This window comes from Scleropages formosus, chromosome 3 (assembly GCF_900964775.1).
Source record: "Scleropages formosus chromosome 3, fSclFor1.1, whole genome shotgun sequence".
Taxonomy (NCBI): Eukaryota; Metazoa; Chordata; class Actinopteri; order Osteoglossiformes; family Osteoglossidae; genus Scleropages; species Scleropages formosus.
This window is the reverse complement of record NC_041808.1, coordinates 11,148,534-11,168,598: the sequence shown is the minus strand read 5'-3', so window position 1 is coordinate 11,168,598 and position 20,065 is coordinate 11,148,534. Positions and strand designations below refer to the sequence as shown.

At 49.8% G+C, this 20,065-nt stretch overlaps 1 protein-coding gene across 4 annotated transcripts in view; it reads right to left on the bottom strand.

Annotated features, from left to right (window-relative positions):
* Nucleotides 1–20,065, bottom strand: part of ssbp3a (single stranded DNA binding protein 3a) — a 42,873-nt gene that overhangs the window by 3,825 nt on the left and 18,983 nt on the right. Inside the window, exons 5-12 of one of the 4 annotated variants that reach the window (XM_018753482.2) lie at nucleotides 9,277–9,366; nucleotides 4,801–4,881; nucleotides 4,173–4,232; nucleotides 2,863–2,929; nucleotides 2,432–2,505; nucleotides 1,063–1,151; nucleotides 926–974; nucleotides 658–693 (exon numbers count right to left, since the gene is read on the bottom strand). In XM_018753482.2, coding sequence (XP_018608998.1) covers nucleotides 658–693; nucleotides 926–974; nucleotides 1,063–1,151; nucleotides 2,432–2,505; nucleotides 2,863–2,929; nucleotides 4,173–4,232; nucleotides 4,801–4,881; nucleotides 9,277–9,366 — 546 coding nt within the window. The remainder of the gene's footprint in view (nucleotides 1–657; nucleotides 694–925; nucleotides 975–1,062; nucleotides 1,152–2,431; nucleotides 2,506–2,862; nucleotides 2,930–4,172; nucleotides 4,233–4,800; nucleotides 4,882–9,276; nucleotides 9,367–20,065) is intronic. The other 3 variants (XM_018753483.2, XM_018753485.2, XM_018753486.2) reach the window with 3 other exon arrangements.

Sequence of the window (20,065 nt, the reverse complement as noted above, 5' to 3'; positions counted from 1 at the left end):
ATAATTAAAGGACCCGACACGGACGTCCAGATGTATTAAAGTGTGTGCACAAGGTATGTAAATCAGGCAGAACAAAAAAAAAAAAAAAGGGGGCAACATCTGCAAAGCTATTGGTAACAAACAGGGTGTTGATGTTGGAGGTCCTGAAGTCCAGCTGTTGACTGCCAGGCAGAGAGGATTGTGGGAGCAAAGCCACGGGAAAGGGTAGCAGGGTGCGGCCGAGCAGAGCGGTCTGACCAGCTGGGCCGGTGCCACTGGTTTTGTTCTAGTGAACAGTGGCTGCCAGCTCATGGAAGTCCTTCCCATCAATGGGGTAAAGTCATTTCCCTCAAGCTAAAGGAGGCTTGAACCAATGCCCAGTGAATAATTTTTGCAACGCAAGTAGTTCTTGAAGGGCTACGCTTACTGCATCGTTCTATTTTTACAGTATTTTATCTCCATGTGATTTTCACTCCAATTCAATAACTCCACCGTGGCTGTTAATATCACGCCGAAGCTGAATTGGGTTTACTTTGTAATGTAATACAAAAAGCATAATAATGTCCTGAATTAGAATTTCTACCCAAGTGAAAGTGGCTGGGGTCAGTGAAGATGAGCTCATTTATTGACTGCCCGATGAATAGGGTGATGAATAAGGCTTTAAAAGATCAATCTCACCACATATGAGCCAGGAGAGGAAGACGAGTAAGGAATCTGCAAACAAAGCCATTTTTTTTTAATTAGATCAACTGGTTAAAAAAAATACAGCAGAAAAACCTTGAAACGTCAGTTTGAAAATTCAATAGCACACATCCTTCAGCTTTGAGAACATGCTTATTATTTCCAGAAAGTCAGCATATCAAAGTGGGGGGAGAAAGAAAAAAAAAAAAAAAAAAAAAAAAAAAAAATAAAAACACAACATGTTTATTCCCCCCCACCCACTCACCGAGTTGGCATTGTTGGGATTGGGCCACGGTCGGCCGGCCCCTGGACCCCTGCAACAAAGACCCAAGAGTCATCACACGACCGGAGGGCTCAAGACCAGACACGTGAGATCTCATTATGGTTGGAGCGACACCTTACATGTTTATCCCCGGCATGCCAGGCCCTATGGAGTTGGGTGGAGGTCTCATCCCGCCGCCATAGTTCTGCAATGATAACCAAGGATCAGACTACCATAACCAGAAGACACCCAAGAAGAGAAGAGAGAAAAAGAGGATTAGTTGAAGGGAAATGGCACCGGGGCTGTAAAAAGATGGTGTCAGACAGCAGACCTGGCTGCTCACACAGAGGGACGGGGTGTTGTGTGTGGGAGAGCAAACAACGGGGGGAGTTTATGTGACAAGTTAAATGATGGTGGGAAGCAAATAAGGAAACGGAGGGGGTGGGGGGGCTGGTTGCGATGAAACAGAGAGCACAAACCATAGAAAAAAAAAAAAAGGTGGAGTAAACAGACACCAAAGGGGCTCTGGCTCAGACTCTCAGTGGCCCAGTAAATACTCATTGCAACAGTGTGGAGGGCTACACTCTCCAACTACACTACACCGTTTTGTAGCCCTTTCGGAAATAACCAGCATGAGAATGACGTGAGAATAAGAGAATAATCAGAAAATAAATGAGTCAACATGGCCTTTGCATACGAGTTTACAGGAGGTGCCTGCAGTCCTCAGAGAGGAAACCAAGTAAACATGGCTTTTGCAATCATAAAGAAAGACAATTCTTGAGTGAAAAGCAAAGATTTGAGCCATTCAAACATGGACGCTGCAGTTACGTTCATGTAAGGTGTAAATGTACATGCGCTATAACTTTTAAGATCACAACCGGATCAATACTTTACACAGCTACTCCTGTAATGTAACGTAAATGTTTATGTGCATCTCCCAAAAAAAAAAAAAAAAAAAAAAAAAAAAAAAAAAAAAAAAAAAAAACTAGGAAGGTGCTCAGGAATCGTCAATATTCTGATAGTTTTATGCAGCTACTCATGTGATGAACTCTCTCTCCTTCTCTTAATGTAATGCACAAATTGTATCCTCTGAAATGTACATCGCTTTGGAGAAAAGCATCTGCTAAATGAATAAATGTAAATGTGATGTGTAGAGCAGGGGGGTCCAACATGTGGCCCTAGGGCTGCACGCGGCCCGCAGGGACATTTGTAAAACTATCGACAAATACCATCTCTACTATAAATGCTACAAATTCTGTTCGGTCACAGATGACACACACACACACAAATAAATAAAATAAATTATTTCTCAGTATAGAATATTTATACTCCATATGCCACCTGATATGATTTTTTTTTTTTTTTAATACATGTGGCCCTCAAACCAGTTCACAATTACAACTGTGACCCTTGTCCAAAAAAGCTTGGACACCCCTGTTATGTAGCACCGACTGATTCATTCAACTTGTGCCAGTGTAATTATGAAGTGACTCAAGCAGACAGGTATACCTGGGGTCCTGGGCCCATGGGGCCCATTCCTCTGGGGGGGTTCATCCTCTGCATTGGTCCCAAATTAGGATGTCCTGGAAAAGAGAGCCAGTCAGCCCACAGTTGGGGAGGTTTGGGTCATAACCTCAAGGGACTCGCACCCTCAGAAAGGACTCAGCTGTGATATTTAGCTCAGGTGAACAGTGGAGTGATTAACAAACTAGAAGCTTCGGGTGAAACCAACAAAATTACGGCAGAAGTTTGGCTCAAGGCTTAAAGACTGAGATGAGTCAAGGCGTGAACCCAAGGGAGCGTCAAGAACCCCGAAGACGAGATACAGCGGAAGGCCTCATCTGACAGCAGGACAAGCGAGCCGAGCGGCCTCCCTCCAGCAGGCTCGCGGCCCCCAGCCGAGGCGTCGGGCATACAAAACGCGTCACCCGCGGCCTCACCTTGCTGCCTCGTGTGGTCCATTGAACCGGGGAGCAGAGGCTGGCCACCTGGAACTCCTCCTGGAGGCTAGTGCAGGAGAGACAGGAGGACGGAGAGATGGCAGATGGGAGACCGGGGGGAAGGGAGAGACCAAAATATGTCACACCTCTGCAGCACGCAACAAGATTTCAGACGCGTCTTCAGGCCCAGGCATGGGAGGACACCACCCGTACCGGCCTCACGGCATCTCAGCGTACATCAGAGCGATCGCTCAACTAAGTATGGCTATGTGCACGACTTTCCCTCCCCCCATCGCTACACTTGCATTACGACAAAAAAAATTCCCTAAATATCTTTTTCTTAATATATTACGAGGGGAGAGTTCATGACGGGAATTTTTTTTGGAAAGGTAAAAGGTTTAGGTCACAGTATGGACCATGCGAAGCAGTCGAAACACACCGGTCCCGTCTGGATGCAAGTCAAACACCCCCCCGGCTTCCATTAGCGACACAAAATGAGCGAATCCGTATCTAACGATGACACTTGCAGAAACTAGTTGGTAACAGCGATGGATAATAATAAAAAAATACATATATAATCAAGTGGTGTTTCTGGTGTGTAACTGGAGCTACCCAGGAACAAAGGAAGGTGTTTAGAAAAAGAACAAAGATTGGGACAAAGGACCCTATTCATTGTGATCAAAGCCTTGCGTTGTGTTTATGACCATGTCCACAGGTCCAGACAGGTCTGGCTTGACTGCGCGCGCGGCAGTACCGCGCTAGGAGCACGTCCGACACGGACCCCCATGCCTGAATGCGGAAACTGGCTGAGCGCTGAGCGGACAGGACGAAACCAGCGCGAGAAGCATGTGGCTCACCGTGGTCCTATTCATTCTCACACTCAAAATTCCCACCAACTCATTTTCAGGACCAGGGGTGGAGGGGGGGGGCGGGCTAGCTCACATGGGTGGAGCAGTTTCTTAGAAACATTTAAAAACATTTTAGCATGAGATCATTACTGGAGTAAATCTCCATAGGCGATGTTCTACAAATGGCCCGACAAATAGGCCATTTTGCTTATACCGCCGTATATCAAACCGCATAATGGTTTAATGACACCCGCCTGCCGCCCCTCTGTGGAAGTCCACTCAATAATTTATGGCATGTGTGAGTGCGAGAAGGGGAGAGGCAAGGAACCTCACGTCAGCCTCGGCTGAAACGAGACACCTGCCCGGGTGACGGATGGCGGGCACAGGGCCCCAGATGGCCAAGCGGAGCATTTTGGTGGGGTTGAGCGAGTAGGTCAGATGGGTGGGGCTCTGGAACCCTACCTGGTTTCCCATCCTGATGGGGGGTCTGGGGCCTCCTGCGTACCGCGGTGACATGAAAGGCTGGAAAAACGGAAGCGGTTAGGGACACAGACCACTCATGTTCCGTACTCTCTCCGCTCTAGGGATCCACATTTGACCTTAACAAGGTGACTTCAACCCTCCACATCAGACAAGTTTGACAAGTTTCAAGAGCACCATAGTGGGGGGAGGGGAGGAGGAAAAAAAAATAAATAAAAAAAAAAATTTAAAAAAATCATCACCTTTTCAACAGCAAATACTGCATGGATTCCTGCGGCGCAACGAGTGCCTTTCATACAGGTTAGTCCACGCACAGCAAACTGTTCATGCAGGTTGACGGGGAAACGCATCTCAAGCAGTAGGTAAGCAGAGGCAGCCAGGCAATATTAAAATCCCATAACCGATATATCAATATCAATGTCTCATGTATAATGTATATGAACAATGTCTCATATTCTATATGTTCTTCTATACAACTGAACTGTCAATGTTAAACTGATGTGGACCTGTGTGCATTATTTGACACCCCTGCGAGAAGAAATCCTAAATTTTTGCCTCAATTCCAAGGTTCTCTTTGAGGGCCGGGGCTGGGGAGGCTCATGGGCATTACCTGGGTGTGGGGTCCCATCATGTTGTTAGGGTTGTGAGGTGGCGCTTGAGCATGAGGGGAGGGCTGGGAGCCAGGTGGGCCCTGTGAGGTTAGAGAGAGGCGGAGTGAAGGCGTTGCAATAGTGTCAGCACGGGCAGGCGGGGACAGACAGGAAGAGGAAGAGGAGCGTGTGACGGAGGTACGAGTACACGGGATGTGGCCGGGGGCGCAGCAGCAGGAGCGACACACAGATCACCTGGCGCACATCTACAGGAAAAGTTTGTTAAAGATACAGGAGACGGAGCAGGCGGTGCAGCGCTCGGGGACACGGAGACACGGAGACATGGACCTATAGCTTCTCGGACGCCACATCGTCACCTGGGAAGTCCTGCATTGTGGTACAGTTGAGGTGCTTGACACAAATAGCTCGGGTAGAATATCCGGCTGTACAAATGAGTAAAACTGCAAGTATCAAATACAGGTTTGAATCCCACTCCTGGAGCTGTACCGCTGATCAAGGTACTTACCCTGAGTGGATGTAGTAAAAATTACCCAGCTGTATAAATGGCAAAATCGCTAAGTTGCTCAGAGTACAAACCTAACATCGTAAATTGTTTTAAATTACATTTTTTTTATTTAGCAACACTTTTCTCCAAAGCAACTTCCAATGAACTCTATGTAGTGTTATGAGCCCACACACCTTATTCACCAAGGTGACTTACATGCTAGATACATTATGTACACTGGGTCACTCATCCATACATCAGTGGAACACTCTGTCCCTCACACACTATGGGGGAACCTGAACAGCATGTCTTTGGACTGTGGGAGGAAACCAGAGCACCCCAAGGAAACCCACGCAGACATGGGGAGACTGTGCAAACTCCACACAGACTGAGTGGGGATTGAACCACTCAGATTAAATTAAATTAATTAATGTAAATTAAAGCACCATGTAAACCAATAATCACATTAGTAGATTATTTTAGATTACATCTTTAGCTGGACAACAGTAAGATACAGGTCTTCTGACAGCCCACCTCCCTTCTAAAGAGGAGGGGTGTTGTCCAGTGGGTTTAGACCCGTGCCAACTCTCTGGTGGGTCTGGGGGTTCAAGTCTCGCTTGGGGTGCCTTGCGATGGACTGGCGTCCCGTCCTGGGTGTGTCCCCTCCCACCCAGGCCCTGCGCCCTGTGTTGTCGGGTTAGGCTCCTGCTTGCCACGACCCTGCTCGGGACAAGCGGCTTCAGCCTGTGTGTGTGTGTGTGTGTGTGTGTGTGTGTGTGTGTCTTCTGACAGCACATTGGCTGTATAGCCAATCAAAATGCTGCATACAGAAGAACCCCTCCACCCTTTTTGTTAAATACATTCAACTGATGTTTTTCAAAAATTTGCAATTATTTACCCATTTATGCAGCTGCGCAATTTTTACTGGAGCAATTTAAGGTAAGTACCTTGCTCAAGGGTAGCACAACTGGAGGTGGGATTCGAACCTGCGACCTTCGGGTCCAAAGGCAGCAGCTCTAAACACTACGCCACCACTTCCGGTGTACTATGCCGTCCCGGTGGTTTACGAGGTCTGGGTGCAGGACGAGAGCAGTGCGAGAGCAGTGCTTTGGACACTTTCCCCGCCGCTCCCGACGTCAGGAACGAGCCGGTGAGAGCGCCTGTCTGCAGCACCGCACCGCTGCCAACCAGGCGGCCCAGCCTCTGCCAGCAATTTCCATCATCAAAAACACGCTAATTAGCCGCTCCGCCACGCGTCGACACCGAAACGCACATACCGTCGATTAAGAGGTCGCCCTAATTAGCAAGACAGGAGCGGGGAAAATTAGAGCGGCGCACGTCGAGAGGGGAGGGAGAGAGCCACGGAGAGGCAAGCGACGCTTGCACCTGCTGCCCCTTTGTGCCGCCGTGAGGAGAGGGGCGGAGCCGCCACGTCGTGTGGGGAAACATCTGAGCGGCGCTCCTTGGCAAACGCGGGCGGCTCGAGGAGGAGGAGGCGGGGGCACGGGGGTTCTAAACGCACGCGCCGTGCACGGCGACACGCCACAAGGTGTACGTTCAGCTGCACGTGGGAGGGAGGGCCGCCCCGGGTAAAGGGTTAACCGCCCGCATCGGCCCCCCCAGTCAGCCGAAGTGCCGGTGACTCATGAGCAGCGCCGACCGTCCGCTTGAACCCATCGAAAAGGAAAACGGCTCACAAAAATTTTTCCGGAAGACCCACCGGTAAGTTCAGCCAGCGACTCGCAGTCATATTTCCACTGGAATATGAACAGGCTGTTCTTTCTGGGATGGACAGATCAAATTCACTGATACAGGAGTGGGGCCCACGCCAGGGAATTTCCCAGAATTCCCTCTGCCAGAATGGGTCCCGGGGTTGGGGGGAGGGCAGCCGATGACGGGCAGATGCCGGTGCCCTTCCGACACGCTCATTGTCCTTTGTGTTCTCGCTCCTTTGTGCGGCGACGGCAGCCGGACAACAAGTCAGAGGACAAAACCACCTTCCGCGGATATAAAAAGTGTTGCCGCGAAGTTCCTGGGATTCCTGGCGTTCGCGCCGCACCCCGGCAGGCGTTGCTTTCCGCGGGGCCCTGCAAACTTCCCCTTTCGGCCCCGGGGTCAGATGCGAGGCGGCGCTCCAAACCCCGGGGCCTGTAACGGAGCCGAGCTTCCGGCAAGTCCCCGCAAGCGTATCCAGGCGGCTCCCTTCCAGCACGGGCTTCGCTTCCTGTTTGTTGGGCCGCAGGTCGCAGGACGACGCCGCAATAGCGGGCATGCACATCAAGAATGCGGACGCTTCCTCCACGGCCCCCGAGAGAGGGGCGTCAGGGCGGAGACCCCCGGACCCGAGCGGGGCGTTCGGTTCCTCCTGACGTACGTGCCGACAAGCCTTCCTGTTACAACAGGATGCGGGTCCGCTCGAGCGACTCGGGAAAATGGAATTAGAGGCGATACCGGGAAAAACACGTGGAAACAAGTGCTTGACCGTGAACTGCGACACAAGGGTCGCCTCAAAGCGCACAATAATCTCCATTTTCATGTCTCCGCAGAGACGCGGCAATCCGTTTTCCTTGAACGGTGCTGGAAAAAAAATGCCCATCTATAATTCAGTTAAGCTGTTGACAAGGATGGTCCTTCTTGTGACAATGTTCCTAAATAAATGTGTTTCCCAGGAAACTTCTGGTTGCTCTCATGCTAGGTCACGGGTCAGCATGCGATCATTCCCGCTGACCGCCACCCCAACTCTCCCCCCCCGCCGGCGTGCTCTGCCGACCGCAATGGCTGCTTCCCAGACCGTTTTGCGCACGCTCCACTCTCCAGCCCTCCGGCTGCTTGGAGCGCAGCGGAAAGCCGCGGAAATCCGCCAAAAGCCAGCAGCTTGGGTCTCATGCTAGCACTGAACCTGGATGACTGCATTAATAACTGCTGTGTCCCGGGGATCTAAAGGTTCCGGATGCAACCGGCCCCCATAAAAGCGAACGTCGAAAGCTACGCATGTCGGCGGTCAAATATCGCGCGGAAAAAATTTTCCTGCATAATGTCGGAAATGAGCGGCGGAACACAGCGGCGAAGCGGGACCGACACAAAACCAACGTAACAATATACTGGAGGGGGGAACCGCTAACGGCCGCTCGCGGGAGTCACTCAAGCAGATTGTGTATGAACACAGAACGTGGCGCAGGAATTATTCATGGGCGTATCGGGCATTCGCTGGCAGCGCCGCTGCGCCGCTATCGTGAGGGTAACTGGAATCCTTTCAGATCACGAGTCGACATTCTCCCGTTGGACACCGGCACGGACGGCACAGGCCACCGGTGGAGCTGTACGGCGGGCAGCGGGGACGCGTGCGACGGCCCGGCGACACTAGGGGGCAGTGCAGCCTCAGACAGACCTACCGGGGCGCTTTGTTATCGAACATATTTCACACTAACTGCTGATGCATGGCTAAACACTGGGGTAGAAGACATTGATTTATGTGCGACTTTCCATTTCATCTGTGCAGGTTAGACCTCACCAGTCCCCCTCCACCCACCGCCTTCCCCAGACGAGATGCAAATCCTCGAATTGTCAAGGCAGCGGCTGGAAACGGGTGGCATCAGGTTGGAAATGTGGACCGCGCTGGCTGGCGGCCGTCGCGGACCTTGAGACAGGGTGCGAGAAGCTTTCGACACCTGCTGGGTTTCACGCGCCCGCCAACACAAAGGCAGCCCTGCACAGCGACCGCACGCATGGGCGTCAAGGTTTTGTGCAGACGACCCCAGAGCACGGGGATGCAGGAAGCGAGGGGCGTGGCCCGGAGAAACCTCGCCGATGGCGACGGTCAGAGCTCTGAAGGCATCAGCTCAACAGGCGAGAAGGAAAACCAAGTGCTCCCCGTGCGTGGCAAGGTGCTTTGGTTGCCACGTGTTTGTCGGGGAAATCGGACATGCGGTGACCTGCGCGGGCCGTGCAAACCCGGGGGCACGTGGACGAGGAGCGGCGGGCGGTGTCTCACCTGGAAGAATCCCGGGGGGATCTGTCCACCAGGCATGCCATCGTTGGGGGGAATGTTACCAAGCACGGGGCTCGGCGCAGCGGCAGCACTCTGTGGAAGACAAAGAGAGGCGCTCAGGATGGGGGCGAAGGAATTCGGGCTGAAGACGGAACACGCGGCAGCCAGCCCTTGGTGTCCAGAAGGAAGGGCGCAAATCGCTGCATCAGTGCTCTGGCATCTTCAAAGATCCAGTTGCATTTAAACCAATTTACTGTCATGCAGATGTTCAGTGGCTGAACCCCTCAGACGTGCAAGCGGGGAAAACACAGGCATGCGGGAAAGGCCGTGCACTCATCACACCCTTACTCACGGTCAAATTGGGGGTCGAGATCAGGATCAAAACATTCAAGGACATAACTGGGCCACAGAAAAACTATATGGAGATGAAAGTTGGGGCATTTTTATAGTGCCAATTAAATGTTTAGCAGAACCAGGGACACACCGGGCTCTGAAGACCTCCACCCCACCCAGCCAGGCAGCTACAAAGGGGCCATCTCCAGGGGAGGCTCACTGAGCTGCCACCGAAATTCACTCAAGTGGAGGCAAACCTGGGCTCTGACATGATTCATTTCCTCACGTGGTATCGCCGAAGTTCAAAACGTGCTCTGCTGTTCCTCGGGGCCTAACCCAGAGGACCGATGGCTGCTGTACACGATCGCTTCCTGTGAAGCGTGTCCTTGCCATACTCTTGGAGGCCCTCAAAAATAACACCACAGTTCATCAAAAGGGAACTTATGGATTTTTGAGGGTGGGCTATTATGTGTGTGATGATGAGCAACCGGTGATGCAAAACATCACTGCCGTTTTGATGTGACGTGCCATTTCACCTGCATCAAAACCCACGAAAAACCTCTTCCCGCTGTACAGATGTCTCCTGTAACTCGTGAGCACAGAACTCTGGCTGTAGGCGGATGCAGGGCATCTGCTCATCGCCCACTGGAAATACTGGCTGGGTCAACACATGATGACGGTGCCCTCGGGGTGTCCTTCTGACAGACAGCAGTTTCTAAAAGGACTTTTAGGCGAGCAGGACTTGGCACGGGAACCGAAGCCACCAAAGCCGCACTCACCGATCTGTACCAACCAGGTCTTACAACGTTGTGCACGGTGGGTGTCTGACCCAAAAGAGAGCACCATGATGTGTTTGGGTCATCAAGGTACAAGTGCTCCATCAGGTCTACACCAGGCTTCATCTTTGTAGCAGAAACTTCCCTTTGGAAAGAATTGCCCCACTCCCCAAAGAGCAGCTGCCCACCTGGAAACCTGGTGTTATGGGGTGCTTGAGGAATTTGTTCTGTAGACCCTCAACATGGCAGGGCACACCCCCATTACCCAGAAGCCACAGAGGTGTTCTTCTCCCTGTCTTTCTCCAATGGTCCTATGCCAGGCTTCAAAAAAAGGCATCTTCAAGCCATAGATCCCGGTAATGTTTGCAGGATTCTCATCCATCTGCCCCATGACCTACTTTTCATCCAGAAAGGTCTGGCAGAATCAATGAAACCCAACCCGATGAAAAGGTCAAGGGTTTTATAAAGGACATGAGGGTTTCCCCAAGATATCTGCTGCGTCAGGGTTGTGAGATGGCGAGAGGCTCCAGCAGGTGCTCCTCACCTGTCCAGCCACCACTCCTCCTGCCCAACATCCCACCTGCTGTTCCAGCCACAGCTACAGTGTCGGTTTACAATTACCCCTCATCACGCAAAGTTCATATTGCACCTCTTGTCTAATGAATTGGACAACCCAAGATGTCTAATCAAATCAATGCCTAAGGTCAGAAATCTGAAACCTTATTCTTATGTCAACTGAACAATTGGAAGATATGAGAGAAACAATATTAAAAATATGAACCACAACAGGAGCCACAGGTGAACTTTAAAGATGAGTGATGGAAACAGAAACTCATATTTCCACTCGTTTTTGTACACGCCACCTGCTAGGTAGGCCAGCTATGAGCAGCAGAGCCACCCATTACTGCGCTATGACAGAATGACAGGACAACCAGGATTTTTACACTTATTAAAGTCTCATAAGGCCACCAGGGCTGCAGGACAGAAGCTGGAGATTCAATCCAGCAAAGGCAGCTTGAAAAATAAATGTGAATCACAGGGAAACGGCATTTATGAGTCTCGTAAAAAGCAGCAAGCCGCATAGTGGTTAGAACCATAACCTTGCACTCTAAGGGCCTGGGTTCAAATCCCCACTCCTGCTGTAGTAACTGCTGTGCATTGAGTGTTGTATAAATTCAAGGATAAGTGTTAGTGGGACACCCTGAAGAGTAACATGGGTTAGAGTTTGGTTGGCCAGTGATGTGTACCAAAAAGAACGGGAGTTGTTGCTTGCATGTGGTTTAGTAAAAAGAAAGAAGAAAACATGACCCATCGCGTCTCATCTTTAGTCGTGTTCGTATACAATTGATATACGAGCAAAACACGACAGTACCTTTGGATCAAGGTACTCGCTCTACTCAAAATTCAGCCGGATGTTTTTAAAAAAGAAGGGGGGCGAATGTCACCTGCTTAGTATACAAGCGTAACACGGAAAGTCGCTCTGGAAAATGACGTCAAATGAATGAAAAGAGTAGACAAGTTCTGGCCTTAAATTTTAGCTTAATCTCCACTTGGTATCACCATGGAGGCACACAGGTGCATTGTGGGTTGGAGCTGGTCTACAGCCGCATCTGTAAAATTGCAGTACGTCCCAGATGCGGCACTCGGCGGTTCCCCCTTCGTGCTGCTTAATGGCTCCGCTGTGAGCTGGTTTTAACGTTCACCAACGATCATGACATTCCTATAAACACGTACGGTCGACGTGACAAAAAGCCAATACGCGTAACCCTGATTAAAAAAATGTGTAAATAGAATTATACGATGAAAACAAAAAAGGGAGGAGACACCGGACCTGAGATTGCATTACCAGAACAACGCAGCTGTTATTGGCATCCGTTCGTGGTAGAAAAGCGATACCGGGGGCTGGCTGCACCTTCCCTTGGTTGAACGTGAGGGGTCACGGTCAGAAAGGCTCTTCAAGGGCTGAAGCCAGGCCTGGCCAGTGGCCCCTCGTTTTGCTCAGCTCGCCCGCCGTAATCAAATCTGAAGCAGGCCTTATCGTTTTATTGTGACAGCCAGCTCCGAAGCAGGACTTTCCACAAACGCTGGAGCTGCTGGAACGGAACGGACACGGCCTGAAACCCGATTACGCCGATAAGAGGCACTGCCTTTCTGCCGCCTACAATCGACGGTATTCAGAACCACTCAGGATGGCCATTTCTGCTTGGTTTCAACGGTTTTAAATGATGTGTGAAGACATTTGCGTTTGATAGTCATCTAATAAATATCAAATTGCAACATAAGCCATGTTACTCGGAAAGCAGGTGGCGAGCTTGAACTCTGCTGACGCTCAGCAACTTCAAAAGAAACAGCAAAATGCTGAAGGTTTACTCCCCTAGTCCACCTTCCAAACTACGGGCTCTTGAGTTGAACATTATCTAGTCCAAAAAAACCCACGTGCATCGGCAGCTAATCGTGATCCCGGGGAAAATTTACCCAGACACTCCCACACAAAGGATGCTCCTGCATCCTTTTTGCAAGTTCCCATTATGATGCTGCATAACCTTGACCAAGACGCTAACGGTAACGCAGGACAATGTGCTTATGAAGCAGCAATCCTATTATGAGTCTATTACCTTGATCAAGCACTCCAGGGAGGCTGCAGTCACCCTTTACCCCGGAGGAATAATACTGCATCTTGCTGAAGCTTGTGTCTGTCCTGGTACTGGTCAGTTCGGGAAAAACCACAAAAATCCTAAGAAAGCGTGGTCATCACGTTACAATGATCAGCACAATGGCCCCATCTCCGCTGGCAATTCCACCATTACCACTGTTATTCTTTGCCTTCTTTGCAACACTGGAGAATCTTAACCACTAGTGCCAACCTCAATTAAACAGTGAAACAACTGTTTGCAACTGATTTTGAAGTTGGCTTCACTGGTGCACCTGGATCCCTAGCATAATGTTATCAACGGCAGCATGTTGTTCCTCTAAGTGTTTCAGAGGACGGAAACAAGGATCTATAACATGAGTTGAATACAGGTGGTCCTCAACTTATGACAGGGCTCCGTTACGACGGCCCCGTTGTTAAGTCAACTTAATCACCAGTATGTCCTTATGATGCATATAATCAGCATCCTCCTGATACTTATTATATCAACCATAAGAATACATATAAATGATTGACGTGCAGCAATGATATGTTATATGATAGGGCTTTGTCGTTTATTTTCAGTTTAGCACAGTTTTCATGAAAAAAATACAAATATGGAGCAATATTAAAAACACACACACACACACACACACACACACACACACACACACACACACAACCACTTGTCCAGAGTGGGGTCGTGATGAGCTGGAGCCTAACCCAGAGGCACAGGGCGCAAGGCTGGAGGGGGAGGGGACACACCCCGGACAGGTCGCCAGTCCACCGCAGGGCACCCCAAGCGGGACTCGAACCCCAGACCGCAGCAAGCCCTGGCGAAACCCACTGCGCCACCCTCCCCCAATATTAAAACAGAAAAATTTTAAAACCGTACTATCTAATTTCTAAATCAGTTTTCTTTTGCTTATTTTCTGAATAAAATGTATTTGCTCTGTTGACACACTGAGTCAATAACAGATACGAGTGTCTCGCGGCAGCATGGCCAGCCAATGATACTGAACAGCAGATGGGGCTCCTGTCGTTAGACATTATGACCAAACATTGGAACTCAGAAATAATATAAGGTTGATGGGATGGCCTTCATAAGTTTTGGTTGCTTGTCGTAAATTGTGCGCCAGAAGTCGGGCTAGCCCTCTATTCTCAAACCGTTAAGACTGTACAAGGTAACAGTAACTAATTACTTCATTCATTCTTTCAAGGTAAGGTCATTGTGCACTAAACCAGTACGTTATACAATTGTGACGAGTTTTTCCGATGCAGCAAAGTCATACACTCTTGTACCTAACCTGCAGTGGCCCCTACAAAGTGACCAGTTCCTTGAACCCAAAGCTTCCCATTAAGCCTGTCTAAACACTTTCCTTCCTGCTACTGATAAGTTCCTACTTACAGACCGAAGGAAATGAAGTGGAGGTGTACAGAATAAAACTCACGTATTCCAGAAGCGAAACAGAGGATCTGATTGGTGACCGGACACGGCAGCATTGGGACAGGAGCGGCGGATGAGGATCCAGAACCGGGGGATTGGACAGGGGTCAGCCTTGGACGCTGCAGGTCGGTCTGGACCGAAAGGCCCGGAGTTGTGCAGCGTGACCCGTCCACATTAAAGCGATTTGGCTGCCTGGTGAGCCGAAGCCGTGCAGCGCTGCACCGTGCCAGGAGCCCCGGCGGCCCACCCTGGGAAGCCGGCATCACGATTTATGACTGCAGTTACGGTTCCTCGCGCCGCAGTGGCCGGATCACCGAACCATGCACCCCCCCCCCCCCCACTAGTGTGGCCGGGGGAGACAGCAGGGCCAACTGGGGGAGGGGATGTTCACACACAGTGTGGCGCAGGTGTGCGGGCAGAGATGAGAAAGCTTCAGCAGGACGAGTTCTCTCTCTCTCTCTCTCTCTCTCTCTCTCTCTCTCTCTCTCTCTCTCTCTCTCTCTCTCTCTCTCTCTCTCTCTCTCTCTCTCTCTCTCTCTCTCTCTCTCTCTCTCTCTCTCTCTCTCTCTCTCTCTCTCTCTCTCTCTCTCTCTCTCTCTCTCTCTCTCTCTCTCTCTCTCTCTCTCTCTCTCTCTCTCTCTCACAATGGCATGGGGGAGGATGGAGCGAGTCAATGATGCTGACAGAGAATAACTGATTACTACTCCAAGACGAGTTGTATCCCACTGCCCGTAAACGGGGGGGGAACCACACACACACTTTATGAATATTCTCAAGTTCAGTTAAACCCTGGCGCTGTTAGAAAGTGTAAAAACGATTTGCTCTTTTTTGATTGAGCCTTTTTGACAGCATTGGCACCTGTGAGAAAACTACTTCAAACTGGACCACTGTGTTCACTACATTTGTAACTTCCCTTTCAAAATAAATACACCTTTTATTGTATGTTGGCAGCTTGAACAGGGCTGCGCAAGTATGAATACACCAATCTATTAATCAAAAAAAAAAATATTAAATTTGGGTACAGAGCATCTCATATCCATAGTTAAGCTTCAAAACACTGGTTTCTTATTGTTGGTAGAAGCAAAACCACACTGGGCCTCCCTTTGCACTGGCCCTTTCACCAGTCTCTTAAGATCCTGTCTGTCTCAAACAGTTTTTCCTGCTCCTAGACTGTCCAAAATAAATTTACCAGCTGACATGAGATGAATTAGCCTTGAGTGGGCCTGGAGATTACAAGAAGATGTGACTGGGACAGAACTCAAGGCACAAAAAAAAACCATTTGGACAGAAGTTTTAATATCGTTTTATCCCTGCAACTGTTACGGGTTCTGGTGACACGGACAACGCTGTAGGAGGAGTGCACCCGGAGCGCTGCGGGAAAGCCACACGGTGGATTGCATCAGTCCGTCTTCCACACAACCGCGGTGACACGTATGACCGGAAAGCTGCGGGGAGAGCAGTAAACCCCCCCCCCCCCCACTCAGAGCTAGAACTGAGCCACCGGTGACTGGGACAGACTGGGAACTCCCCGCTCTCCCATAATGCACTAGGCCGAGTGCTGAGCCGCATAAGGCCGAGGCTGGAAGAGGCCCTTATCGATTTTTCCCCCCTCATCACACCTGCTTGGACACGCATCATCTCAGTGTGGGGCTCAGGGAGGAAGGAAGAAGCCACTGCAACGGTTCAGCATCCAGGTGGATCACCATGCAGAGGAGGGAGCTCAGAACCCACGATAGAACATGTTAGGCTTAACCAAGCATGAACTGGGATGGGAACCCCCATACGTCTGTTACCGTAAGACCATGACTCATTTAGTGGGGCAGCAGCCTCTGCCTCCACACTTGGAGGTCGCAGGTTTGAATCCCCCCTCCAGCTTTAGCACCCTTGAGTAAGGTACCTTGAATTGCTACAGTAAAATTGCCCAGCTCTATAAAAAAGAAGCATAAATGACTGTAGCTTAGCAAGGCTAAAAGTAGCTAAAGACAAGCGTCTAGTGTTGTGGGCGTGCTACTGACCTCTTATTGCTCGACTGGAGAACGAGTTGTCTGTTCTGGTTGTGACATCATTATTATTATTATTTTTTATATATGTTTTGCTTATTTGCATTGCTGTCTATTTTTACACTATTAAATCTCCATTCCCGCACTTTTTATTTACTCTTATGTTGTTTCAGGGGCTTCTGTCGCTACTTGCTGGGACAGCAGAAAACATAGCAGCTAGAGCTCCCACCTTCGGAACTAGAAGGTGCAGGTTTGTATCCCACCTAATGAGGTAGTATCCTCTTTCCTAAACTGCTCTATTATAAATAAATAAAGATAATTTAAAAAAAAAAAAAAAAAAAAAAAGATGTATAAATGGGTAAATCATTAAACCGTTTGGAGAAAACTGTCAGCTTTGTGCACTTTCCTTCAGGATCAATAAAGTTTCTATCAAAATATTTATTAATCATACATTTAATGCACAGCTCACACCTTCCAGCAGTCAAGCAGGAACGCGCTGCGTAACTCCAGATCATCAACAGTGGACCTGACGACCATGCGGTAATTATATTCAGATGCACTGGAATGCCGTTTGAATTTTGAGCTGTTTATTAACAAGTTCAACCGTAACAATTTACATAGACTCGATTTTTGATTTTTTTTTTTTTTTTTTTTTTTTTTAAAAGTTAGAACAATAGTTTGATATGAAGACGTGTTTTGTAGCACCGCGCCATGCCCCGTTTCCTTAGCGATGGCCCGCTTGGGGCAGCGGACGTGACCGGTGTCGCACGGTCCTGTGTGTGCGCCAAGCCGCCGGCGACCCAGAGCCTGTGTTGGAGCTCATTAAACCCCGCCCACCCTAACAACGTTAACTGTGGCCGCTCGCCCCCGCTGACCGCCTGCTCGGTCTCCCTCTTCCTGCCACGCAGGTTCATAAAAGCTGATTACCAGCCAAGTCAGGACTTAACAGACAAGAAGCAGGTAAGACGGCATCTTTAATTGGAATACGGCTAAGCTGTTCATCTCATTACCGCCGCTCCTGGGAGGTGGGATAAGTAACGTTGTGGTTACAGAGGACAGCCACACCGAAGAGGCCGGATTGCCACACTTCACTTGCAGCTCGAGTGCCAAAGGCCCCTCCCACACTCCCATAATACACTGCAGTCCACAACAAAGAAAAAAAAAAAAAAAAAACAGGAAGCTGCGCTCTTATCTGGACGGCATGATGGTTAAAACCCACTGTGGCTGAGGACGATCTTATGAAACAACTTGCATTCAGATCGAGCTGAGAACGGTCACAGTCTCGATTGCCTTCGAAAATCCGAACGGTTTCTTCCCCGCAAGACGCGATGGGTCGCCCTCCGAGCCAAAACAAAGGGCACCGCGAACCTCGCAGAATTCCAATATCTATCATTTAAGCATCACCACTAACAAGCCCAGAGCATTTCCAGCAGCTCAGCAAATCTCCCCTTCCTGTTCACCTCTTCCATCCTCCACACTTTTCAACACCAAATAATCCTCTCAGGTTACTAAAATAGGCCAGAAGGACACAGTTGTTTATTTCCCTATTTGTGTAAGCAGTAATCCCCTTTGTTTGGAGCTCCCAATCCAACAGCGGGGGGCGGGACGGCGTATCTGCGCGTTTGCGTCTGTGCTCCTGGCAAACTTGCCAGCGTGCGTGCGAGGGTGTCAAAAAATTTGCGTGCCAGTGTTACGGTTATTAAGACCTTGCAGTTCTGACCGCTGAATTAAGACATTTGGTTTTCAACTCTCAAAACGTGATTAAGCATTAGGACTGTGATGTTTACCTCAAAAGATTTTAATCAAAAGTGCAGAATTTTTTAAAAAAAAAAAAAAAAAGGCACACCATTAGATTTAATTTCATCAAGGAACTTACTGAAAACAATACGACGTGCTGTCCAAGTACGTCTCTGCGAACAGCGAAATGTCTCCGACTGGACACAACGGTACCATCACTTTAAATCACAGCCTCCCAACACTTGCGGATGGATGTCCAAGAGGAGACCAGAATAATAGAACCGGACCAAGAAAGTACCCCGTGTGCTGTACAGGGGTATAAAGTTCTCTTCCCAGATCAGGTTCAGATCACTTTATATACACATACATTTCATAGCTCTATATGAATTGGATCATTGAAATATATGAAATCTATATAAAATTAAAAACTTGCCCCCCAACCCATTGCTCTTTAAGTATGAGGATTGGTGGAAAAGATCCCTGCCAAAATCTCCGAACAATAGGATTGCTGAGTTTTAAGGAGCCCCTTTGTTTGCGGCCCAGGAAACCCCTCCGATCGTTAACATTTCTGCGAGCGCGGCTTCGGCGGCGCTTCCAGGCGGCATCTGCCCTCGAACAGCGATCGGGCCCTGACCCACCCCGGTGCCGGTGGCAGCTTTGCTAAATATATCCGTGCTAGAAGGGAGGGATTGGGAGCCACCGTGAAATACCGCAGTCGTGAGGGAGAGCAGGAGAAGGGGACCCGAGCGAAGGAGGACCACAACGCCTCCGCTATAGGAGGAGGTGAGGAAGTAGGCAGGAGACAGGCTCTGCACACCACCCCCATGCAGGTTTCAGCACCCACCCGTCACAGCCAAGGCCAACGTGCTGGCCAGACCACGTCCATCAGCAAGGATGACCTGACGAATTGTTCCCGGTCTGACTGAACTGGGCCCACATATCTTGCCAGAGACATTCACAGAAATTCGTCCCTTTTCTGCAGCTCAGACCTGCTGTCATCACAGCTGGGGCCCAGATACCCCTTCCCCCCAAGGTACGAGCGCCCATCCTCCATCCCCCATCCCCCCAGCCTTGCGCTTTCCCTTCCGGAGAACCTCAAATACCTCAGCACCCCCGAGGGACACCGGCAGCAGAGGCTGAGATCTTGCAAGAGATCCGGAGCCCCTCTGCCCACACAGCATGTGAAAAGAGGAAGGCCTCTCACGCACAGTCCTGCAACAGCGACTCTCCGCTTGCAATTTTTTTTTTTTTTTTTTAAATATGAGGGTTGATGCTGCTGCCGCCAGACTCGCACCCAGGCATGCTCTCCCAGGCCCTTAGCTCCACATGCTCGCTCTCACTGGCCCCACACATGTGGCCTGTTGAGAGCAAAACTAGAGATGCAGAGCCTTTCCGCAAAGCAAGAGCATCCAGGTAAACCCACAACTAATACATTTACATTTACTTATTCGGCCCATGCTTTTCTCCAAAGCAACGTACACCGTTTAACTACTTACACTAATGTACCCATTTACACAGCTGGTCACTTTTACTGGAGCAATTCAGGGTAACTACCCTCCCCCAGCAGGAAGTGGCAGCTCTAACCACTACGCCACCTGCTGTCCAATAAAGTGAACAACAGTGTCTCTACCATATTTGTTCTCCTCCAGCAGCAAGTCGTCCATCCAAACTTTTCTTTGTCCCATTTCTGGACACTAATCGCCTCCCGCTGCACTGAAACCATTTCCTACTGCTTTGATCACGCCAAAGGGCACAAGGAGGGGATGGGTGGCAGGAAGCAGCCCTGAGCCGCTCAGAAGGCCAGGCCCGTAGGCTGGACCAGAAGGATTTACAACTGCTGTTACCCCAGCTGGCCCAGTAGAGCCCAGCA